General features: G+C 41.7%; 1 protein-coding gene across 1 annotated transcript in view; it reads left to right on the top strand.

Moving 5' to 3' along the window:
- The first annotated feature begins 501 nt into the window (after positions 1 to 501).
- pds5b (PDS5 cohesin associated factor B) overlaps positions 502 to 26,595 on the top strand; it is a 63,998-nt gene continuing 37,904 nt past the window's right edge. Inside the window, exons 1-6 of the mRNA XM_084073957.1 lie at positions 502 to 593; positions 14,739 to 14,865; positions 18,464 to 18,667; positions 18,755 to 18,841; positions 22,969 to 23,066; positions 26,174 to 26,300. Of these exons, the coding sequence (XP_083930083.1) occupies positions 14,758 to 14,865; positions 18,464 to 18,667; positions 18,755 to 18,841; positions 22,969 to 23,066; positions 26,174 to 26,300 (624 nt within the window). The 5' untranslated portion in view covers positions 502 to 593; positions 14,739 to 14,757. The remainder of the gene's footprint in view (positions 594 to 14,738; positions 14,866 to 18,463; positions 18,668 to 18,754; positions 18,842 to 22,968; positions 23,067 to 26,173; positions 26,301 to 26,595) is intronic.

Here is a 26,595-nt window from a genome sequence, read left to right as displayed (position 1 = left end):
ATTTGAGATGGGGGTCTGCGGCCAAATACATATTATTTTGGGGGTCCTTGCCAATGAAAAAGTTTGAGAACCACTGCTCTACAGACTAGAGTACAGACCGTAAATGAAGCCTATTTTTCAGCAATTTCAAATCCGGGCATTGACAGAGGAGCAGCAGAGAGAGCGGGTAACAGCCAGTGTTGCCAGATTCTGTGAGAGAAACAAGCAACCAGGTCTGGGAAAACCAGCCCAAAAGAAGCGACTATGGGCCACAACATGAGCACTTTAACACATACATCAGCTATTTGAAAATAGCCGATCTACAAGCTCACAACGCGTCACGAAGCGACGCGCTGTGAGCTTGTAGATCGGCTATTTTCAAATAAAATCTTGATGGGGAAATTATAATAAAGGGCAACCCTGGTAACAGCCAGCAGCGGTGTGGCCGGCCTGTAGGTGGCGCTGCGTGCGTGCATAACGCTCCGCCAGCCCTAAACCTGCTGAATGTGTGCATGTTGGCGCCATTTTGGAGCCGCACACACACACACACACACACACGAGAAGAGGAGGAGGAGGACCATACTAGTGAATACACACTATTCATTCCCGAACAGGTACGATCCTATTATAAACAACAACGGTTTTAAACGTAATGCTAAAATTGATGCTTTTGCGGAGGTGATGGGGATAAAACAACAACAATCTAAAAAGAGTGGGGTTGTTGTGACTTTCTTTCCACCAGAGAAGAGAAGGAGAGAGAGACTAGAGGAGGTGAAGAGCAGCCCGCCTCCCTCTCCTCTTGTGTTGTGGGTTGTTAGCCTGCTGCTTGTCACATTCACACTATACTAGCCTGAGGCTAGGCTAACGTGCTATCCTCTGTGTTGTTGTGTGTTGTTAGTCTGCTTTGCTTGTCACATTCACACAGGCTACTTAGCCTGAGGCTAGGCTAACATGCTAACACACACTCCTAAGCGAGATACACGGGCGCATAAAAGTGTACTTCATGTGTGTACTGTACAGTGTGTTAGCCAAAAGCCAAGCTAACATAATATAGCCCTGTTCTGAGTGTGTTCTATAGCTAGCTAGCTAGCCAGGCTAGCCCGTCCTGTCTATCAACACAATGAGCCTCCCTCCTCCCCTGCAGTGGGTTGCCGTTGCAAGATTTCATTATTATCATTTTTTGTTGTTGTTATTATTATGGCTGCTGCTGTGTGTTGGTCAAGCTGGCTGGTTCCAAACTAGACTAGGTTATATTGTGCTAGCGGGGGCATGCTAACTACGTAGCTGAAAGACTCATTTATACCTCCGTAGTAGGACGGTATCGCTGCAGCCGAAAAACTATCAGATCTACAAGCTATCAACGCGTTGCATTAGCTTGTAGGTCAGTTATTTTTTTTCTCTTTCATTTTCTTAGCACCCCCACTAGTCTGTGTCTGTCTGTGGCCTTGACTTGACATGCTTCTTGTGGCGGTAGTAATAATAACAATGTGTGAATCCATTCATGAACCTGTGTGTACATTGTTCTGATCGTGGCTTTGGTTTATGTGACGTTAGACCTACAGTAGAATGATGTATATTTTGGGACAACCGCCCCCTTTTCCTTTGGGGATTGCAGGATATGTCAAATTTAGGCTATTATTTGTTTATTTAACCATCTGATCGTAACTGTTAGTTTATTACACCAGGTTAGAAGAATAATGCATCTTTTTTGTGACAATAATTCACCATCTTGGCCTAGTGCATTTGCAGGAATTGCAGATGAATTATTATTTCATTTGTTTAGTTATGCCTTCCATCATTAGGAGTTAGGATATGCTAAAACCGCCTCAGGGTTAGCTTATACATTATATTGATTTTATACCATAGAACTACATTTATTCGAAGGATGTCTTAAATAAGATTATTTTGGTGATACAGAGAACTTCTTTTTTTTAAGAGACATTTTTGGGGGTTAAATTCCCTTGTTTGTTCTTCTTGTTGGATTTACAGTATGTACTGGCTGGCTCATTGGTTGGTAATAGATGAGCCTAAATGACGAGTTTTTGAGATTGTGGGGCCCGATTACCCACTTGAACCCCAATATATGCCTGTTCTGGGGAGAACATTTGCCCCCCAAAAAATAGCACATCAATCTATCGACAAGTTCAAGCTTGTAGATCGACTATCTTTGGCGAATAGATTTGCTGTTGAGTAGACAGGGAAAAAAGCAGTCGGAGTACAGTTGTAACTCAAAGTCTGTTGTTTCATTGAGACCAGAGGGTTTAAGTGGTTAATGTATTTCAATTAGAAATGACTCGCCCTGTTCAGCAGATCCACCCACTTATGTTGGCTAATTGTGACTGCTGCATTGCCCCGTGAATGAACTTGGATTAATTGAAAAGGCTCTGTAAAAATTCCCCAGTGAAAGCACATTGTTATCACAGCCCGTTCTCCCATTGATGTTCAGACATTTGACAGCCTACAGCACCACCACTATAGTTAATGGAATTGAAATAGGCAGATTGCCCTCCTTGTTCGGAGGGGAGTTTAAAAAGCTCTTGTTAACGCTGAAGCAAGTCTCTAATCACACTTACAGAGGGTATATAACACATCGACCGGTTAGGCTATTCAAATCCATAACAAGGGCTGAAAACCCTTTCTGTTGAGGGTGGCGAGAAACCTCAAATAAAATCGGACAGTTAGATGAATTTGTTTACAAGCAAAGCTGCTGCACGCTGTAGTTTATCAACCAAACCTTTAGCCCCATTGACTGAATAGTGGCTACCACCACTTAACATTGCTTTCTGCTTGTTATGGTTTTAAGCAAACACACACTTGTGTTTCCTTTAGGGAAAACTTAGGTTAGGAGCCATGCGTCGAGTCTTTACGAATCAATGTTTTGGAGTGATGATGGTGGCTGCTAGTGCTCAGACATATAGGGAGTTCTCATAGATGATGATGATGAATACATGTATTTTAAGGAATATGACGTATTCAATATCAAGATAATATTGAACATATTTACAGTGATAGTTGGCACATATTTCTGCTTGTTAAAAGCAACATTGTATTAAGACATGACAGTCATTGGCTGCAAAATTGTTAATGTGTAAAACAAAACGTAAATGTCTCGTAAATTAAAAAACAAATACATATTTTAATATATAAGTAACCAAATTTAATTAGGAAACGTTTAGTAGCGCCAGCCCCGTAGAGTAGGTTAACCGAATATCCGTGCACATCCCTAGAGTGAAACCTAATCCACTTAATGACTTCAGCCCTATTTTATACTTTCAAAATGTAAAAAATGTTTTGAAAATAAATAGCCAATCTGCACACTCACTAGTCACTACGCGTCTCAAACGTGATGTGCTGTGAGCTTCTTTTTGGCTATCTTAGCTTTTATTGGACTTTGTATTTATTTATTTATTGTGAAAAACATTCACCTATAATGACATGGCCAAAGCAAGGGAGCCAGGTTGAAAGTCATCAACCCTGACACAGTTAGTTTTGCTGTGGAGAGGGAAGCACTGCAGGAGATGAGCTAATTTGATAACCATTGTTATGACATTTTCAACCTGGCCCTAGTAAGTAAACCATGGCCTCGTAGTGCAATTCATCCGTTTTGAGAGTAATTTGAACAAAATTGGGTCAATTTCACATTCACTGGTGTGTGTGTGTTTTCCCTCTCTGTGTTTACGTGCCAGTGCTTGAATGACCCAAATCAGCAGTTGGTCTCATCTGTGGGTTGACTTCCATATGGCTTCCCCTGGCTGGCAGACAGGGCTCCGCTTCTCCCTCTCTCACTTTCACTCTTTTCCTGTCGGTTTAATTTAATCTGTGCGTCCCCACACTTCCTCCATTGTTTCTGGCCAGCCTCCACTGGATCACATCTGGGTGTGTGTGTCTCACAGAGGTTTGGACAAGGCTTGGACTAATTAAGTGGTCTGTTTTTGTTGTGTGTGTGTGTGGTGCGAATGTGTATTCATTCATTGTGTGTGCGCTTACTTTGTTATATTTCTCTTTTGTGTACGTGTGTTGTTTTTGTACAGCAATGTGTGTTAACAGCAATTTCCTCGTCTGACTTTGTGTGTGTGAGAGAGAGAGAATGTTTCATTCTGTTGTTGTGTGTGCCTGACTGCCTTTGTGTTTTGAAATGTGTCCCCTAACTGCTCACTTTGTGTGTGTGCTCAGCACTGCGCGCACACTTATGTATTTCTGTCTCTGTGTGTGCTTTTGTATGCGAGTTGAGTGTGTGTGCTGGTAAACAACATGTGCCATTTCATCCTGACATCCAGCTGGTACCCAGTGTGTTTGATGGTCAGATCTCCCCTCCCAATTATCCCCCCACTGTGGTGGTGGTAACCATGGATACACTGGTCAAAGGTTAGATTAGGCCACGAGAGGAGCTCTGCTCGTCAGGGTTGCCATGTCTGCTTATTATCTGATTATAAGTGACTTTCGGCTTGTCTTTCTGTAAAGTCGCGTGTAAATATTGGTGGTTGTGTTGTGTTCATTTTGTGATTGTTTTTAAAGGGTAGTTGCTTATTTGGGCTTTTGCTTCCAAATGTTGTTTGAATCAATGGCTCTCATCAATCGCTCAACATACTCATGTCAAAGGACCCCAAATTAATGTGTTTGTCAGCACATCCCGATCCCAAAATATTTTGTGCCAGGGACCCCATAAGATTTGTGTTTAAAATATTCCACATTTGTATCTTTTTCTTTTCAAAATGTGTTTTGAAAATTGCAGATCTACAAGCTCGATGCGACGCGTTGTAAGCTTGTAGATCTGCTATTTTCAACTAGCCAATGTATATACGTGTAGGGTTAAAGTGCTCATGTGACCTAGTTGCTTCTTTTGGGCTTGTTTTCATAGACCTAGTTGCTTATTTCTCGCACACAATCTGGCAACACTGCTGCTCATGTCTCACCACCAAGTTCTGCCAGTGCCAGCCGCAGGGCAAAGCTGCAAAAATCATCTTAAAATGCCCTTGAAATGTGTTGGAAGGGGGCAAAAAAAATCCTCCAATGTTACCAACTGGGGAAGAAAAAAAAGAAGTATAATTGACTATTTCAGGTTAATATCTTGTCATTAAAAAGTACACTTCAGGGGCAGCTCCTGGGGGAAAACAATGCTAATTTAATAATTTAATTTAGAGTGTGGAGTGAATGTGAAGTCGTACCACTAATTCTGATAAGTGCTCACCAAATGTGATTAAATAATTACCTTTTTGGACAGAGAGAGGTACGATTTAGCGTGTTTCCTATACCGAGTCCAGAGGGATGATGGGAAATGCTTGGGGATATTTTTGAAAGTGATTACACCCCCACAATCAGTTCAAGATAGATCCACGTGCACACAATTTGACTCTCATTGCTGGCTAATGCTCGATTGGTGCCATTATTTCCCCGCCCTCTCTCATTTGCAGTTAGCTTTGTGATACCACAATATAAAAATACTCTGTTACAACTAAAAGGCCTGTGTTCAAAATGTTACTTGAGTAAAAGTACAAAAGTATTGGCATCAAAATATACTTAAAGTACCAAAAGTCAAAGTACTAAAATGTTTGAAAATATCAGATCTACAAGTTCAAAAGACGCGTTGTGAGCTTGTAGATCTGCTATTTTCAAATAGCCTAGGTATAAGATAGGGCTAAAGTGGTTAATGTATGTTTTATAATATGATAATTTATATCTGCAAAGCAACTAGTAACTAAAGCTTTTAAATAATTGTAGTGGAGTAAAAGTAGTACAATATCTGCCTCTGAGATGTAGTGGAGTAGAAGTAAAAGTACTGAAAATTGGAAATGACTCCAGGAAAGTAAAAAATACCTCACAATTGTACTCAAGTACAGTGCTTGAGTAAATGTACTTCGTTACTTTTACACCACTGCTCCATTGGAAGAAAAATATTCCTTACATAGGAGCCACGCAGACAGATTCCACCTCCCAATTATCCCGTCATGATTAGTTCAATGGGAGTTATCTTTGCTTCATCATGTGACCCGATGAGACTTGTCTTTGGCACCAGCAGCTGCAGGGTGGAGTGGAGAGAGAGGTCAGAAGAACAGACACGTTTGGCAGCCTGCCATAGTCCACCGCCGTGGCCATTTAGCCAGTGTATTGTGTGTGTGTGTGTGTGTGTGTGTGTGTGTGTGTGTGTGTGTGTGTGCCTGTGTGGATGTCTATCAGTGTCCATCATGATGAGAACGTCTGTGCACTTGTAGAAAACCCCATTTTGTGGAGTGATTAAACATATTGCAGTCTGGCTGCTGTTAAACCATAAAAAAAGCCCCTGCAAACAAGCAGCCAACAGCCAGGCAGCTCCTGGCAGATTGCAGACCCAGTGACCCAGACTGGATGCTGCTAACAATCAATTCTCCTACAGCGCTGCTGCCGGTTAGACCTTCGCTCTGGAGCAAAATCAAACGGGGCATTAGTCACCAATGTCATTCATTAAAGGTTGTTTCTTTTTTGCTTACGGTGTGCCACGCAGTTCCAGTTATAGTGATATAGGAGTGAATGGTAATGAGGGTAATAATAAAACATCATTTGTTTGAATGCACAGAACGCCGTCCCAAAGGGGGTTTTAGAAGGAGCATGAGGATTGAGGAAAGACGCGAAATGTGAAGCAGAGACAGAGAAAATGTAACGGAGAAACAATATTTGGAATTTTCTATTGCAACAGATTGCAATAAGGCTGGCGGGTACATTGTGTAAACTAAGTTAATCATTATTTTGGAACCAAGCAGCTGTTACCTACCAATGTGAAAACAAATGCTTTCATCACGTCATGCATGATCAACAATAAAGTTTTAGTGAATGCACTACACACAGAAAATTGAACGTCGTCGCTACCAGTTATGTCTGTGTTGTGCACGTTCGGCTGCGCGCGCGCGTGTGTGTGCGCGCGCGTGTGTGTGTGGTCACGCGGAGACAAACCACGTTGGTTCAGCGCAGAGGCAGGCAAGACTCCTCCCTCCCTTTTCCCCCCATAAACTTCACTTGAAAGTTACGTTTAAGAAACTTTCATAATTTTGAGTTATGACAACAGCGAATGTATGTAACAACGAACATTGTCCGTCTGTAATGTAGAGTAGCTCTTCTCTGCCTCTCTCTGTCGCACAGCCCGTCCCCTCAACATGCAGTTGAGCTGTAGCTCCGCCTCAGGCGATCTGCAAACCCACAACACGTCGCTGATGCAACGCGGTGTGGGCTTGTAGGTCAGCTGTGTTCCCTGCGCGACACCGTTTTACACCGAAGAAAAAAACAGGCACTAGGCAGGAACACACAGACATATAGCGGTGATTTCAAATCACTGCAATGGGTCACAGACGAGAGAGCTGCAAGTGAAGTGATACACTGCATTTAACATAAAAACTTCGCTACAACATGGACTTGTGGCTATCAGCGCTTGGGACGGTGCCCGTTCTCGTTAGGAAACGTAGGCTGCGGTCGGAACGGATGGATCCTGCTATGATAGTACAGTAGCTCTGGTCCATAGCGTTAGAAGGAGTTCTCCTTAAAGGAGAATTCCGGTCATTTTAAGTGTTATGTTTGATGTGTGTCAAATCACTTACCAACGTAGAAATGAAACTCGCGTTACTCCACAGATCCCCCTATCAACCCCCACCGTTGGCACTAGAGGAGGATCGTGGATAGCCCAAATTCGCCTATTTTAACAAATGCAAAGTCTGTTTTTTTGCTTCTAGTACTCATTGTTGAGTCCCATGATAATGTAACAGGCGCTAAAACTCCCGACAAGCTAACGGCTAATAACAGAACGAGCTAATGCTGGTTGCTGGTTTCTCTCCCGACCTGGCAACCTGGGGCTGCCATAGAGAGATAAGCAGCCCCAGCGTTAGCTCGTTCTGTTATTAGCCGTTAGCTTGTCGGGAGTTTTAGCGCCTGTTACGTTATCATGGGACTCCACAATGAGTACTAGGAGAAAAAAACAGACTTTACATTTGTTAAAATAGGCGAATTTGGGCTATCCACGATCCTCCTCTAGTGCCAACGGTGGGGGTTGATAGGGGGATCTGTGGAGTAACGCGAGTTTCATTTCTACGTTGGTAAGTGATTTGACACACATCAAACATAACACTTAAAATGACCGGAATTCTCCTTTAACGCTATGTGACTTTTCGGGCATTGCCCGCACTCGCGACTGTAGAAAAAAAACAAAAAACACATTCGCAACTCAACAAAACAAAGACTGTTTTATATTGAAAGCCTACTGTCCTTAGTGGGAACACTCTGAGTGCCCCACCTCACGCCTAAAATACACTTTTTGGCCAGAAAAGAAAATATTCCACTGGATGGATTTTTTTCCCCGTAACTCTACTGCGCCCGAGGGGTTTAATGATCCTGAAGGAGGTTATTTCTCAACAACGACCGGCGCCGAGTAAATTATCCCGCTTATTACACGGCTAATTCATAAATAAATTGACCCAAAAGTAACAACAAAACTAAATATCTCCTTTCTTACGACAATGAAAGTATTCCATAAGTGTTGCGCCGGGCGGACACGGTCGCCTCGGAAAACAAGGAAGTGTTGATTAAATGGAATACATTTTCGGTTACTGCATTGTCTATTTCTCGCTTCAAACGTGTTAAAAACATTCTTGAGAGCAATGTTTAGCTGTAAATTACATTGTGTGTTTGATTACGTGGCTTTCATGTTGGATACAGCGCAAAATCAAGCAGCGCAGCAGGTGCTCTGAGCCTTTGATTAGACAGAGGTCTGTTATTGAGCTCAGCGGTCATTATCTGGAAATAACACACCGCTGAGTTCATTGATTGACCAATCAGAATCAAGCTCTCAACCAAGCCGTGTAATAAGAAGATATAATACATTTTGTGGTCGATGCACTGGGTGGTTTAACCCAGTGGTTCTCAAAGTGGGGTCAGGGGTCCTTGGGGGAGTTCCAGGTGGTCCCCAGCAAAATGTGTTAATATAGCGTCACAATCATTTGAACCACTTTATCCATTTGGCTATTCAAAAATAGCAGATCTACAAGCTTGTAGATGTTTTTTGAATAATTTTGATTTTCTTTTTACAAATCTTCTCTTTTGGGGGTCCCTGGCACAAAACCTTTTCAGATGGGGGTCCGTGGCCAACTATATATCAATTTGGGGGTCCTTGGCAGTAAAAAGTTTGAGAACCACTGATTTAACAACCAGGGGGCAATCCCTAAATAAGACGTACGACGTACTAGTGTATACACCTGATATCACGGCAAATCTTAGTACGAATTCAGGTACTGCATTATAATGGTAGCCTGGTAAACCATCCCGGTCGCGTGAATTCTGCAGACCGGTCTGGCTCCCAGCGCTAGGTGGGCTATTTGCAGAAACCAAAACGTGGGGAGAGCCACATCAGTGTATGCGCTCAGGGCCCTCTGATTGACAGACACCGATTGGCTCTTCCACTTGTTTGGTTTCTGCATAACGGCCACCTAGCACTTGGGCCAGACTGGTCTGGAGAAGAAGACGCATGATAATGTGAATTCACACGACCTGGATGGTTTACCAGGCTGTTATAATGTTTGTATTCGATGAAGTGAGAGCACCGATGACTGTGAGTTAACATGTTATTATTGGGGAGAGAATTGGAGCTAAAAATGCCATTATGGGAGGACATTGATAGTGCCGTTAAGATAACTATCAGCAGGGTAGTAAACAATCAGCAACTTTATTAGGAGAAAAACAATGAAGATGATGACTTCATAGGTAAGGATGGGAGGATGTAAGATTTTATATTTTGTTACATAAATAAAAACACTCCAGATAAATGTGTCCTGGTGAATTTCCATTACTGGGATAATCACAATGACATCCTCACGTGACCATGAATATATCCTCCCTGATCGGTAGCCTATTAAAGGATGACTTCACCCATTTTCAACCATTTTCAACCTATCTTCATATAATATGATGCTCATTATAACATGGCACCATTTGTGTTTACTCACTCTGTCTGTCAGAGGAGGGCTGTGGACAGTTCAGATTAGAAACCCGCCTACCAGTGACGTCATCGATGGGGAATCCAAGCTAATTGAAACGGCAGGCTTTCTATTCCTAGACAGTTAGCATGCTATGATGGAAGCCAAATTGTTCTTGCGTTAATAAAAATAAACCTGTCTAATGAATCACTGGTATTGTAGGAGGCTTTCTGAAGTGTCCACAGCCCTCCCATGAGACACAGACCGAGTAGATTTCTTTCTTTTTTTACCATTCTTTACCATTCTATCATTTGCATTAGTGAGGAGTGAGGACCAGTTATATGAAGATGGGTGTAAAATGGGTGAAGTCGTCCTTTTTCATCCTAAAGTGTGAATGAGAGAGAGAGAGAGAGAGTCAAGGTGACATCTCTACACTTCAGTCTGTCTGTATATATATTGAGAAGAGAGAGAGAGAGAGTGTCATGGTGACATCTCTACACTTCAGTCTGTCTATATGTATATATTGAGAAGGACCAGATTTGACATGTCTCACTGTCTAGAGCACAAGGCTAGGTTGCATTGCCATATTCACATTTCCATCAATCAAAGGTGAGGGGTCAGGCTTGCTTTCACAGCCAGAGTCTGATTGTCCCTGTCCCTGACAGACAGACTGGGATGTTCTGTTATAAACTGTCATGCTGCATTTTTCATCATCTCCAACAGGCCTATATTTATTTTTCATTTTTACCACACAAAATGCTGTGCAATAACTTCCCCTACTGCTGATGAACACCTGTCTTAGAGAGAGAGGGAGAGAGAGAGATGCAAATAGACTGTTTGTATCTGGTTAAAACCAACATATTCTGACACAGGCACTGTCACAGAGCTAACAAGCGAATGAAAATAAGTATATATCATCTAGATAAGCCTAGGTTGCCTACTAAAGGCTATCCGGTAATTTCCACAACACGCATACATGCACGTGCACCGACCGTTTGTGTATCCTCTCTGAACTGGATGGTGAATAAGTGGCCACACAAGTCATGAGCCAGAAAATGTATGTATACATCGGCGAACGACCGCCCTAACCTTTTTGATTAATATCCGAACATCGGCGTAACGAACAAACCTTTGATGTTCTTCGGATGTTTGGGACCAGGCGTAGTCAGCACTATGTGAGTTTTTTCTGACAGGATCATCATATTCCTGTTCAAAGGATGTATGTATATATATATATATATATATATATATATATATATATATATATATATATATACTGTGTATATATATATATATATATATATATAGAAACAACAAAGACGAGATCGGAGAGTCTTAAAGGCCAATGTTAACGGCTAAGGTGCAAGGTTCCCTTTCATAAAGCTGCAACAGCAGACCAGCTGTGGGCAAAATACACTGAAATTGTAAAACACGTGTGTGGAAAATGAACACACACACACACACACACACACACACACACACACACACACACACACACACACACACACACACACACACACACACACACACACACACACACGATGTGGTAGGGGCAGTAATGACAGCCGATAAGCTCTGGTTGTTGAATATGGGACATGTAGGCATCAGAGACTTGTGTGTGTGTGTGTTATTCTTCCAGTGTCACATGCACACTGCATACAAAGATAATACAACATAACGAAGGAAAACTAGGCATAACACTGGGTAAACTGTGTGTATATATCTATAAAGATATACAGACAGCCATATCATTGAAGTGATAACTTGGAAAAGAGAAAGGCGAGCAGCACTCGTCAGTTGAATAGTTCACGTGTATCGGGTGCAACGGTTCTGGCAGAAACCGTATCTTTGAAAAGATCACCAGCACTCACTTGGTCCTTTTTAGGATCACTCAGCAGAGGTTGTTTGTGGGGATCGGGGGACTCAAACCCGCAACACACTGTCAAGCTGGATTACCAGCCTAGGTGCCCCAGACGGCTACACCAGCCGCCCGGGCCATGGCGGGGATATTTGATGATCCGGTCTGTCTGGGCCCCGAGAGTTCAAAAACCTTTAATCCCTCTCTGAGTGTAACAGATTTGAATTTTATTTTGGGCATTAAAAACATCGGCATTGTAAGGTGGGGGGAAACCTCAAACCTTGTATATACAACAATTGGAAAAAAGGAACCTGTGTTCCAATGGATCCAATAGTAGTTATTACTTAGTCACAAGCTCTTGCTAATACTTTTAAATGGTTAATTACTTTACAAAACCCACAGACACCCTTAACCACTTTCATAATATTTCAAAAGCAGCAAATTTAGCCGATGTACAAGCTCAAGCTTGTAGATCGGCTATTTTTGCTACTTTAGTAGACACTATTCAAGTAGGGAATTTATTTACCAAAAAAAAGATCATAAAAATGTGAAATATAGAGATACGAGGTTTCTGCCTGACATTGATGATTTCTTACTGACATAATGTTTGCTGAAATAATATCCCCCCCCCCCCTTTTTTTTTGGGCTATGAATTACAGAAAAGCCAAATCTCATCCACTCAGGATAGGGATTAAATGTCTTGAACTCTTGGCCCCCATGGCCATTTCACCCTTCTCTGGGTATACATAACCAGCTCAGTGGCCTTGTGGTTAGAGCAGTGCTTCTCAAACTTTTTCATGTCAAGGACCCCCAAATGCACACGCCCGCGGACCCCCATTTAAAAATGTATGCCAAGGACCCCCATAAGAGAAGATTTTTTTTACTGCCCTAGCAGTGATTCTCATACATTTTAATTCAAGGACCCCCAGTTTGACATGCATTACGTTACGGAACCCCATTTACTGGCATTTCTATCTCTGAGACCCCAATTTATATAGTCAAAGCAGTGTTAATTGAACTCTGAGAGTAGGGGTCCATTTGGTTCCATTTGTACACTCTCAGAGTTCTCTCTCTCAGAGTTCTGAGAGTGTACAAATGGAACCAAATGGACCCGTAGGGGTCCATTTGGTTCCATTTGTACACTCTCAGAGTGACAGACCCAAACGGGGTCCATTTGGTTCCTAACTATCCATCATTTAGCTGGGGACCCCCTGGAACTCCCTCAAGGACCCCTGGGGGTCCCCGGACCCCACTTTGAGAACCAATGGGTTAGAGTGTCCGCCCTGAGATTGGGATGTCGGGGATTCGATCCCTGGCCGGGCCATACCAATGGGACCCAATCAATGCCTCAGCATCAAGGGTTGGATTGGGGGCTAAGTCCCACTAGCGTCATGTCCAGGGGGGGGGCGGGGCTAGGGGGGGAGTTAGGTTCCTGCCCCTTATGGGCCACATGACTCTGCAATAGCCTGGAAACCAGAGAAATCTGCCACTGCCAAAAACAAATTGCCCTCGGCAGCTTTGGTCTTGCACCGCTCGGTTGTGATTAGATTTCACTCCCTCCAAAGTAGTGAGGGACCAATCAGGGCCCAGTATGCAAATATGGGGACGGGTTCATCTCCAGAGGCAGGTTCCATACAGAGAATCCAGACTAATATCTTCGCAGTGATATTAGTCTGGCCGTGCCAGGCTAGCTCAGCGAGGCTTACTTACCTCTGGGTGTAGAGGTCCTACAGGGTTGGCAGCTTAGTGCTGGTGATGTGCTGTGCTGTTTGTTCTTTTGTGTGTGTGTGTGTGTGTGTGTGTGTGAGGGAGGAAATACACTGAATGCATGCTTGTCTGCGTGCACGCGTACACGCGCGCACACACATACACACACACACACACACACACACACACACACACACACAACACTGTGAATCATAGCGAATGCAGCAGAGCCTCATCACACATTCACCATTATACCTTTGCTGGGAAACGCATGGCTGAATATATATTTCAGAGCCTCTCCCGTCTCCAGACTAATTTTAAAAGTCTTAAAAAGCTTTACCGTAGGCCTCAGATCATCCTCTGTTTTTTCCCCCTCCTCCTCCTTTCCTGAATATAATTCAGTCTGAGTGGTTTTGTTCTCACTCTGTTTCTCCTCCCATCTTTCTCATCACTGATGTCACGCTCTCTCCCTCTCTCTCTCCCTCTCTCTCTCTGTGTCTCTCTGTCTGTCTCTCTCTGTGACCCTCTGTCTGTCTGTCTCTCTCTGTCTCTCTCTCTGTCTTAACCCATTAAAACCGGGAACGCGTCTGTTGTAACCACTTAAACCATTATTTTATACTTTGGCTATTAAAAAAAAATAGCAGATCTACAAGCTCATAGCACGGCACAGAGTGCCGCGATATGAGATTATAGATCTGCATTTTGTTTGCAAATTGGTCTGCAAATTGGTGCAAATCTTTGAAGATATATATTTTTTAAGACAAACATTTGTAATTTCAATCTTTGCTTCTGGAGATTCTAAATCCCAAATTATTTTTTTGTAGAAAAAAAAACGTATGTTGCTATATATCAGTGGTGCTCAAACATTTTCATGTCAAGGACCCCCAAAATGATATGTATTTGGCTGTGGACCCCCATCTGAAAATATTTTGTTACAGGGACCCCTCCCCCCCTAGAAGAAAAGTTAAAGATGTTCGCTTGGAAAAATATATATATATTCAAAGATTTGTACACATTTTCCAAGAGTTTTGGAAAAATAGCAGAGCTGTAAGCTCATAGCGCTATGAGCTTGTATATCTGCTATTTTTGAATAGCCAAAGAAATCTAAATCTAAAATGACATAAGATGCGTTCCCGGTCTAAATCTCCAATGGGGTTAAATCTCCAATGGGGTTTCCTCTCTGCCTCCAGCAGTGAATAATAGCTGTCTAGTAGGACCTGATTACTGATGTCTCTCTCTCTCTCTCTCTCTGTGTCTCTCTCTCTCAGGCAGTGCAGAGCTGAGAGGATGGCTCACTCTAAAGCTCGAGCCGCGGATGGGAAGGTCACCTACCCCCCGGGGGTCAAAGAGATCTCGGACAAGATCTCCAAAGAGGAGATGGTCCGCAGGCTCAAGGTCAGTATAGTGCTTAAGGAGTAAATGTACTTAGGACTGTATGTATATGGGTACTCAGAAAACACAAAGACACAATAAGACAACGGTTCAGATTTCAAAGTAACAATAATAATAAAAACCTTTATTTGTATAGCACCTTTCATACTTGACATTTTGCCCAAAGTGCTTCACATTAAGATAATAAATAGTAGGATGCCAGAAAAAAACTGAATTGGCAAACAGAAACATAACTAATGAGTATTGTTAAAGCTAGAAGAGCAAGACGAAGTAGGGCAAAATAATACAAATTAATCAAATAATGTAATAATAATGATTAAAAACAGGACGTGAACACAAGACTAATTTAATTAAATTCCATGTTGAAAAAATAGGACTTAGGCTTATTCTTAAAAACACTAAGAGAGCTCTGCATTTTAAGGGATAATCCGTTCCATAGTTATGGGCAGTTGAATGTGGCTTGTTTTCGGCGAACCTCCCTGCTGTGCCCTTCTTGTTTGTTTCCACAGTAACGGTCACAACTCAGAAGGTGCACACGCACATGGTGGACCTGATGGAACCATAGAACCATTTTAAGTTACAGTGTTAGTGTATATCACAACGTGGGGCCATACAACCATTTGATGTTCCAGTGGTAGTGGATATCACAACTTTGGGCCATAGACCCAGAATAAGGCTGCCTCACCGGTGTTTTTAGGAAGTTCTTTGGGAACATCTAGTAGGGAGAGGGGAGGAGAACCCCTGAGGGTTCTGTTTGGAACATAAACAGTTATAGAATCTTTAATATATGAAGGTGCCAGGTTATAAAGTGCTTTGTAAACAAATAAAAGTGCTTTAAAATCAATTCTAAAAGTATGAGTGTTTGTTGTTGTACTTGAGTAGGAGCCAGACTTACATGGTACAATGCAATGTAATGGAACACCCTATCTGACTCAAAGCATGTCCAGTCAGACTCCCAGCGTATATATACAGCTCCAGACAACATCCTTACGTCAATGTTTTCTCCAACATGGTCAACAAAAGCTAAGTTAAACTATGTATAACTCTCGTTGACAGCTATCTGTATCGAGGAGAACACATGGCAGCAAACTAGCAGCCTAGGTCAGAACTCTAGGTCAAAGGTTACTACTAGACACAGCAAAGCATTACATTCCAGTAGAGCTACACACCCACCCATAACAGCAAATTACTTCACATGATTACATTTGAACATAAAGTAGTAATTATTAAGGCTGCAACAACTAATCGATTAATCGATTAATAATCGATTACTAAATTAGTTGCCAACTAATTTGATAATCGATTAATCGATAATCGATTAATCGATAATGGAATGTAATTAATTCAATGTAAAATTGGCTATTTTATCCAAAATGTTAAAAAAAATTAAAAAATTGGAAAGTGTTTAAGTAAATTAAAGTATACATGATTAGAACATGCTTAAATATTCGACAATTAAGGTCTAATATTTCTACAAAACTACAAATTGTCTTTATTTTTAGATAAAACATGCCTTAAACTTCAAAATTATAAGGTAATTGCTTAATAAGTGCGATAATCCGATTAATCGATTAATCGTTTAAATAATCGCCCGATTCATCGATTATGGAATTAATCGTTAGTTGCAGCCTTAGTAATTATAGTATATGTTAACTTTGAGAATCTCTTCCACACCCCCCAAACGGGAGACTTGACTATTATGCCTGTCACAATTATGACATAATAATCGTCTAATTGCAATTGTTTGATATAATCGCAATTATTTGGCATAATGGTTTCCATGTTGAAAAATAAAAAAAAATGTTTCTGCTATTTTAAAATTATTTTGAAAGTATGAAATTATTAAATATTATTTTGAAAGTATAAAATTATTAAATATGTCAGTCATTTATTTTTATAAATTATTTATTTGTCATATATGACCTGTGCATTCTTTTATTACGTAGCCTAAAAGACAAACAGAAATTATTTTGTTTAATTCATATGTTCCAATGTTCAATGTCAAAAACACGATTAAATCTTTAATCGCAATTATTTGTATGACTATGAATCGTTAACTTAAATGTTGTAATTGTGACAGCCCATTACACCTAAGACAAGCAGCCTCTGTAGATAGCTTTAAAACACTATTTTTTCACTCTTGCCTAGGGTTGGGTACCGAAATTCGGTTCCAAGCAGGAACTGATAAAGAAATGGTCGGTACCGGGTACCCATAAACAATATGTAATTTCGGTTCTGCATATCGGTTCCTAGACGCGCTAAAAGCCGTTAAAACAAAGGCGTTTAGAAGTCCTACACAAACAGCACAAAATCACAAATCCGGTAAAACACCATTGTATGGAGAAGTATACATCAGTTGCGGAGCTGCTGCTTCTCTCTGAGCCGCATTCCTCCCCTCACACCCCCCCCCCCCCTCTCCACTCCCCCCTCCCCTCTCCCCCTCAGTGACACCACCATGTCCGTCTCTCAACTGAAGTAGTGAGGAAGGAATTGGCCTGCCCTGCAAACTTTGTAACCAAACGTTGCTGTTGTCACCTTGAAAACTAGAATCCATGTCAGAGGGTGTAACATAAATAGAATAACCAGCGCTAGTTAAGAGCCTCTGCCTGCACAGAGCAAAACAATAACACCAGCTGTAAACGCTTCTCCTTGATTGTGTGTGTGTGTGTGTGTGTGTGTGTGTCTGTCTGTCTGTCTGTCTGTCTGTCTGTCTGTCTGTCTGTCTGAAATTAAACTTAAAGTGACTTCTCCAAAAGGAAGGAATGGCCTAATATTATTAATGCATTTTGGCTGTGTGCAATAATGCAACGGCAGACATTACAGTATATTGCCTTTTGTTAGGCTATTCAATGTTTTGAGACATTGTATTTTATTACTACACAATAGTAAATAAGTAATTCTACACAATAAATAAATATGTTTCAAATAACTGATCTCAATATGGACCCATTATAGTTATGATATGAGGGTTTTGCCATAATTATGTAGCTCTACAACAGAGGCATAGCCATGACAGCAATGGTACAACAAAATATTTAAAAAAAAAAGTATATATATTTTAAAAAAATAATACTTTTCCATTTGGTATTCGGCCGTCGGCCAAGTGTTTCCTATATTCGGTTTTGGGCAAGAATTTTCCATTCGGTGCATCCCTATTAAATAGACATTTGACCTCATTTTTTTACCATTTTGGAACCGAAATATGGAACCGTTAAGAACCGTAACTGATAAGCGGAACCGGAACCGGACTCGTAAAAATCCTAACGATACCCATCCCTATTGCCTCAGTTGATTTTTAAAACTATGTTGTTATTATTCATAATTATGTCTTCACTGTTTGGCCTGATTCACTGCTATTATTAATTTTCTATTATTTTAATGTTTTATGCTTTTGATTCTCTCTTTTTTTTGCTTTGTTGTAAAATGTTTGTTTGCTTTTTCTGTAAAGCACTTGTGCTTTATTCTTGCTCTGTTTATAATTTCTGTGTAAAGCACTTTGAGCTGCATGTCATGAAAGGTGCTATACACATAAAGTTTATTATTATTAAGTTTATTATATTATTATTACTGACCAATGACTGTGTGTCTGTGTGTTTTCCAGATGGTGGTGAAGACCTTCATGGACATGGACCAGGACTCGGAGGAGGAGAAGGAGTTGTACCTGAACCTGGCGCTCCACCTGGCCTCAGACTTCTTCCTCAAGCACCCGGACAAGGACGTGAGGCTGCTGGTGGCCTGCTGCCTGGCCGACATCTTCAGGATCTACGCCCCTGAAGCCCCCTACACCTCGCCAGATAAACTCAAGGTTCCACTTCACCTCCACTTCTATTTGTGATTATGACATGCGTGGTAATGACAGTGTATTTGTAATATCTGCGTGTCTGTGTTCCAGGACATCTTCATGTTCATCACCAGACAACTGAAAGGGCTGGAGGACACCAAGAGCGCTCAGTTCAACCGATACTTCTACCTGCTAGAGGTAGGCCTGTCACAATTACTACATCATTGTCTAATGGCAATTATTTGAGATAATCGCAATTATCTTTGCATAATTGTCAATCGTTTCCATGTCGAAAAATGTTCACACATTTTCAAATATAAGAAATAGCAGAACGCGTTGTAAGCTTGTAGATCTGCTATTTCTGATATTTTTTACAAATGTCAATAATTTTTTATATATTGAAGTTATTTGTCATCTGCTCTGTGCAATTTATGATTACAATAAAAGGCGAACAGGAATTATTTGTATTCATATGTTCCAATGTTCAATGCCAAAACCACAATTAAATTGGTAATCGCAATTATTTGATTGACAATTAATCGTCAACTTAAATTTGCATATGTGCGTTTTCCCCCGCATATCTCGAGCACCGTCTGGCCGTTTGACTCGCAAAGAAATTAAATACCATTACTGCATCAAATGTAATCAACAAACTACTATAAAAGTTGGTCAAACATTGGCCAAATTGTCAAATACTATAAAAATTGGTCAAACATTGGCCAAATTGTCAAATGATATAAGAAAGAAGGGAAAATTGTTGCGAGGCGTTGTGAGCTTGTAGATCGGCTATTTTCACAATACTTATCTGTGTAGGTCAAACTAACCGAGTCAAACCTATTTCAAATATGATTATTTTGGGGCGTACCCAGTTCAAATATGATTATTTTGGGGCGTACCCAGTTCAAATATGATTATTTTGGGGCGTACCCAGTTCAAATATGCTCATTTTGAGGGGTCAAGGCCTGAAAAGGTTGAGAACCACTGCTGTATATAGTTGGGTCATTTATGGCACTTCCGTGACCGTGGAGAGCGAAGGTCCGTTTCTCAATGGATTTGTCATCTAGGAGGGTTATTAAACAAATTTAGCCGGGGTGTCTTTTTTAAAACGGCGGGGAAAATTTGTGGGAGACCAAAATCCAAAATGGCTGCCTTGAAAATGAACTTTTTAATGGTTTGACCTACAATGATGCACAATACATGGTTTCAGAGCTTATTTTGGTCAAGGAATACATATATGGTGTTTATATAATGATTTGACCTATTGTCGACCTTCAAATGCAAGATGGCTGCCAATTATGAGCTCCAAAAGGGAGTTTTTTCAAAATCGTCACAGAGCCTTCATATTAGGCTCAAATGAAAGCTCTGCTCATGATGAGTTGAATAATATACAGTATAAGTACACAGAAGTAATCTCTGAGGTCAATAAAGTCAATGTTTGTGTGTAAACAGCAGTTGCTGATTTGCGGTTTCCCATTAAATAGGGTAGGCTACTGAGAATATGGTGTCCAGTTCATCCCATCACATTTTCATAATGAACCAAAAATAAATGAGCTCTATAGCCTAACATAAAATAGTATTCTGTATGCAAAGCTAGAAAAGTTGGTTGCTTGAGGTGAATTTAAAGGTCAACTCATTTGTCACCCTTATTTTGTAGTATTGCTCCCAGTGTTTCCTGTCTGCCTAGTTACTTTTACCTGCCTTGTCTAACCAGTCTTGTGATTTTGTCAGTGTTTCCACCTGTGTCCTCCTAGTCCCCCAGCCTATCCCAGTGTTGATTGTCAGTTGAGTTCACCTGTGTCCTGTTAATCCCTGTCTATTTAAGCCCTGTGTTTGCATTGTGTTCTTGTTGGTCTGTAGACCTTTGTCATGTGAGGTTTTTAGTCATTGTTCTTTGTGCTCAAGAATCTTGGACAAGTGATTTTGGATAAGAACCTCTCGCCAGAGCAGGATGCACAGCACGCCCTGTCTGTAGTGCTTTCCTCGTAGTGCTTGGTCTACCAACCCCTCCACTACTACCCCTGCTGTAACCAGAGTGTCTGCCATTCCAGAGCCCTTGAATCGCTTGTAGATGGCATAGATGTACTGTAGGACATCAGCTGGTGGAAAGGTACGAGGATTGGGAGGATGTCCTTGAACATTTCTGGATTCTCTGCCTTGAGCTCAGTGAGCGTCTTGTAGGTGGGCAGATCACCAACAAGAAAGGAGAATGGAATATTCTTCTGCCGCATGGCCTCCACATGTTTCACCATTATGTCATTCACCACTGACTTGCTTGAAGGTTAATTGTATGTTGTGTGGTAATAAGGCTTGCTCTTGTTGGGTGGTGGATGACAGCAGGACTGGGCACCACTGTATCCTGGAACTCGCTGCTCTTCAGGTGGTGGTCTTGTACCATGATTGTCTACACGAGACAGTGCATCACAGAGCGAGCACGCTGTGGAGCTCTGCTATCAACCTGGGAGTAAATGTCCATGGCATGACAAGGAGTAAAGATCTGGTAGACACTCTGCACAAGAGCGGTGTCTGCATCAGCTATGGAGATACACTGCTCCTCTATGACCATTGGGCTCTGATGGATGTGGAGGCATCAGCAACCTGCCCACATGAGATCGCAGACAGCAAGCCAGCTATCCTGATCATCGACAATGACGACTTCAAGATTGACACTATGACAGGTGACTCTACAGGAGTCCATCGAACAAATGTCATGTACATGCAGCCAGAGAGCAATGAAAAGAAACCAGGCGAAGAGACTGCTGAAACGCTCACCAAGAAGAATGAAATCTCTGCACAGCTAAAGCAGAAGTGTGCAGAACTGACAAAGGTTTGCCAGTACAGATGCCCCCCTGGTAGCAAGAGTGAGTCACCTGCTTGTCCCAGGGTAGATCCACCAGTGGATGGGTCAGCTCCGCAGTGTGCTCGCTCTGTAATACATGCACTGTCTCGTGTAGGCAATCATGGCACAAGACCACCACCTGAAGAGCAGCGAGTTCCAGGATACAGTGGTGCCCAGTCCTGCTGTCATCCACCACCCAACAAGAGCAAGCCTAATTACCACACAACCTACAATGAACCTCCAAGCAAGTCAGTAGTGAATGACATAATGGTGAAACATGTGGAGGCCATGCAGCAGAAGAATATTCCATTCTCCTTTCTTGTTGGTGACCTGCCCACCTACAGTATAAGACGCTCAACTCAGCTCAAGGCAGAGAATCCAGAAATGTTCAAGGACATCCTCCCAATCCTCGTAACTTTCCACCAGCTGATGTCCTACATCTATGCCATCTACAAGCGATTCAAGGGATCTGGAATGGCAGACGCTCTAATGTCCAAGATGCTTGAGCACAAAGAACAACAACTAAAACCTCACCTCACAGGACTACAGACCAACAAGACCACAGTGCAAACACAGGGCTTAAATAGACAGGGATTAACAGGACACAGGTGAACTCATCAGACAATCAACACAGGGATAGGCTGGGGGAGTAAGAGAACACAGGTGGAAACACTGACAAAATCACAAGACTGGTTAGACAAGGCAGGTAACAGTAACTAGGCAGACAGGAAACAGGGAGCAATACCACAAAATAAGGGTGACAAATGAGTTGACCTTTAAATCAACTCAAGCAACTAACCTTTTTAGCTTTGCATACATAATACTATTTTATGTGAGGCTATACTGCACAATTACTTTTTGGTTCATTATGAAAATGTGATGGGATGAACTGGACACCATATTCTCAGTAGCCTACCCTATTTAATGGGAAACCGCAAATCAGCAACTGCTGTTTACACACAAACATTGACTTTATTGACCTCAGAGATTACTTCTGTGTACTTATACTGTATATTATTCAACTCATCATGAGCAGAGCTTATATTTGAGCCTAATATGAAGGCTCTGTGACGATTTTGAAAAAACTCCCTTTTGGAGCTCATAATTGGCAGCCATCTTGCATTTGAAGGTCGACAATAGGTCAAATTATTATATTAACACCATATATGTATTCCTTGACCAAAATAAGCTCTGAAACCATGTATTGTGCATCATTGTAGGTCAAACCATTAAAAAGTTCATTTTCACGGCAGCCATTTTGGATTTTGGTCTCCCACAAATTTTCCCCGCCGTTTTAAAAAAGACACCCCGGCTAAATTTGTTTAATAACCCTCCTAGATGACGAATCCATTGAGAAACGGACCTTCGCTCTCCACGGTCACGGAAGTGCCATAAATGACCCAACTAATATGGAGATGTCTACATCTGGTTGTCTCTGTGGTGTGAATAACCTGGTGTCCATCCTGCTCTCTCTCTCTCTCTCTGGTAGAACATAGCCTGGGTGAAGTCCTACAACATCTGCTTTGAACTGGAAGACAGCAATGAGATCTTTACCCAGCTGTACAGAACGCTGTTCACTGTAATCAAGTGAGTAACATTGCCTGCCTCTGTCTGTGCGTGTGTGTGTGCGTGCGTTAGGGCTGGTGAATTAATATTCGAATATCAAATATTCCTCGAATATGGGGAAAATATGTATATTCGAATATGAAAATTAATATTTGAATGTTTTAAAAAAATGTTTATTTGACAGAGACAATACAAAAAACTATGTATAAAGTTATAAAAACTAACATAAGATATGTTATATTGCATCCGAACACTCGATACATTGTTTTTTGTATTGTTTCTGTCAAAAAAAAAAAAATTCGAATATCTGCCAATTTTTAAGACCAATATTCAAATATAATTTCTGAGGAAAGTTGACAGCCCTAGCGTGCGTGTGCGTGTATTTGCTAAGATGTCTCTTGTAAGGCTGTCCTCGAGTAAAACAAGTCATAGGAATTTGTTGATGAATGGATCGCTTGATATAATCGACACATGTGTAAAATGTGCTGCATAACCTTTTCAGGTTTTGTGAGGTTGAGAACCGAAATGTTTTCACAACGGTTACTAGTGTCTATTGATTGAAAGTTATAGATTGGCAGAATAGCTGGTTGGCAGAGTATGTAGAACTGCACAAACAATGCTACTAAGACATCATTATTATTATTAGGACACCATTTTACAGTTGTGAGGCTTTGATCCATGCCTCCTCATACAGCGGCAGTTTGATGTGTCTCTTGCAGACCTTCAGTGGTGTACCTCATTCCCTGTGTCTCTCGCTCATTATAAAGAAAACAAACAGTGGAGCCATCTCTCTCTCTCTCTCTGAACCCCACCCCCCCCGTATTGTCACTCTCTTTCTTGCCCTTTCTCCCCCGCTTCCCTCTCTCTCTCCCGCTCTTCCCTCTCTCCTCCCCATGTTATCTCTCTCTCTCGCTCTCTCTCTCTTTGGCTCCACTCAACACAACCTTGAGGGCTGAATTCTGCAGCACAGAATTTGGCACTTTGCCATTTGAACAAAAGAGTGTGTGTGTGTGTGTGTGTGTGTGTGTGTTTAGCCCTTTAAGAGCGGGAAAGCATCATTTGTGTAATTTTAAGATGTCTTTGGCCGATTCAAAATTAGCAGATCTACAAGCTCATAGCACGGCACTCGATGAAATGAGCTTGTAGATCTGCTATCTTTGAAAAATTGTGAAAATGTGTGCAAATCTTGGAATCTATATATTTTTTAAAGCGAACATTTGTAAAATATTTAGTTCCAGGGACCCCCAGAAGAAATGATTTGAGTTACAAACTTATAAAAAAAATATATATATATGTCAAATGTCAAATATTTGCACACATTTTCATGATTTAAAAAAAATAGCAGATCTACAAGCTCATAGCGCGGCACTCGGTGCCACGCTTTGAGCTTTTAGATCTTCTATTTTTGAATAGCCAAAGAAATCTAAAATGAGATGCGTTCCTGCCGGTTTGAATGGGTTAGGCTAATGTTGTGTCGGTAGAAGCTGTGTGTGTGCGTGCATGCGTGTAAGTAAGTGCATGTGTGTTTCTCCCAGTGACTGGGAGGTAATGAGACTATAGCATTGGTTGTCAGTCAGTCATTGACACACCAGGTCTGATAATAAGCCATGCTTCTTCTCCATTGTAATGTAATCTAACAATCACTGCGCTGACTGTAACGCCAGGGAGGGTAATGGAGTTTTCAGCATGATGGATAATGCTGCTGTGGTAGAGTGAATGCACCAAGGAACAACTCGCTGTCGTGGTATCGACAAATGTTCTCATTTTCAGTCTTTTGTTTGTCTTGGAAAAAAGACCTCGATACATCTCCTGCCTCCTCATTCATCCGCTATGTGACGGTGACTTTTGTTTTCAAACCTGTGACTATAGGGCTGTCACGGTTACAAATTTAACGATTAATTGTCACACAAATAATTGCGAATACCGATTTAATTGTGCTTTTGGCATTGGACACTGGAACATATGAATACAAATTTCATTTCTGTTTGCCTTTTAGGCTTCGTAATCAAACATTGCACAGGGTAGATATGGAAAATAACTTAAATATACAAAGATATAATTTTATACTTGGAAAAAAATGTTTAAAAAAAAAGAAGAAATAGCTGATCTACAAGCTTACGTGTTGTAAGCTTGTAGAATCGATCTGCTCTTTCTGCTTGTTTTACATATTTGAAAATGTATGAACATTTTCCAACATGGAAACAATTATGACGATTTGCAAAAATAATTGTGATTAAACCATTATGTAATACTTGTGACAGGCCTACCTGTGACCTTTTTGTTACAAAGTGGAGGCCCCACCACACACACACACACACACACACACACACACACACACACACACACACACACACACACACACACACACACACACACACACTTGATCCTCTACTGTCATTAACCACTTGAAACCCAGCATCCATATTCTCAGGGGAAACATTAGCCCAGAATAGCTGATCTACAAGCTCAATTTGCGACCTCGTTTTGAGCTTGTAGATCGACTATTTATTTGGCAAAGCGATTTGCTGTTGACGGGAAAAAACATTCCAAGTACAGGACCACATCAGGTTTAGTTTACTAAGTGTAGAGTGGTGGGGTCTTCAACATTTTTCAGGCCAAGGACCCCCTAGCTGAGAGGGATGAAGCAGGGACCCCCTCTATATTGTATACAATTGTGTTTGATATTAAGCTATTTAAAAACATTTTTTACTTATGCTCTGGTCTGCTCTTTTTTCCCTCTACACCTATACCTCTTTGCCAAAAAATAGCAGATCTACAAGCTCACATCGCCTCGCAGAGCAAAGCGTTGTAGATCTGCTATTTTTGGCCAAAGTTTTCCTCAGAAAAGAAATGCTAGGGTGAGTGGTTAATGTAAAAAAAAAATCCTATCACACAAAGATTTGGCGGCCCCCCCTGTAGTAACTCTCTGAGGACCCCCTAGGGGTCCCGGACCCCCTGTTGAAGACCCCTGGTCTAGAGGGTTAGAGCTGGTCGATGCTAATGCTGGGAACCGCGTTGGACACTTGATTGATTTATTGATTGATTGATTGATTAATTAACTAGGTTGTTAGTGGGTTAGGATCCTTGATGAACCTCCCCGCTGTGCCCTTTCTTGTCTGTTTCCACAGTAACGGTCACAACCAGAAGGTGCACATGCACATGGTGGACCTGATGAGCTCCATCATCTGTGAGGGAGACACCGTCTCCCAGGAACTACTGGACACTGTACTGGTCAACCTGGTGCCAGCACACAAGGTAGGAACACGCGCACACACACGCGCTCGTATAAATCAGGCATATAGTCGGTAGTGCTGTCGCCTCACAGCTAGAAGGTCCTGGGTTCAATTCCTGCCGGGGACGCTGTGGGCGCTGGGGGGCGTCTCCTCTCCTCCGCTTCATCAGCGCCCATACCCTAGGTGGGGTTGGCGAAAGGGCCTCTCTGTGTGGAATTTGCATGTTCTCCCCGTGTCTCCTAGGGTAGTTAATACCCTCACAAAAACATGTAGTAATCCTGGTCGCTATACTGCCTCCCCCTGGTCAGCCGGGGCGC

The sequence above is a fragment of the Gymnoscopelus microlampas genome (assembly GCF_963454915.1).
Source record: "Gymnoscopelus microlampas genome assembly, chromosome: 12".
Taxonomy (NCBI): Eukaryota; Metazoa; Chordata; class Actinopteri; order Myctophiformes; family Myctophidae; genus Gymnoscopelus; species Gymnoscopelus microlampas.
This window is presented reverse-complemented; position numbering and strand designations above follow the sequence as displayed.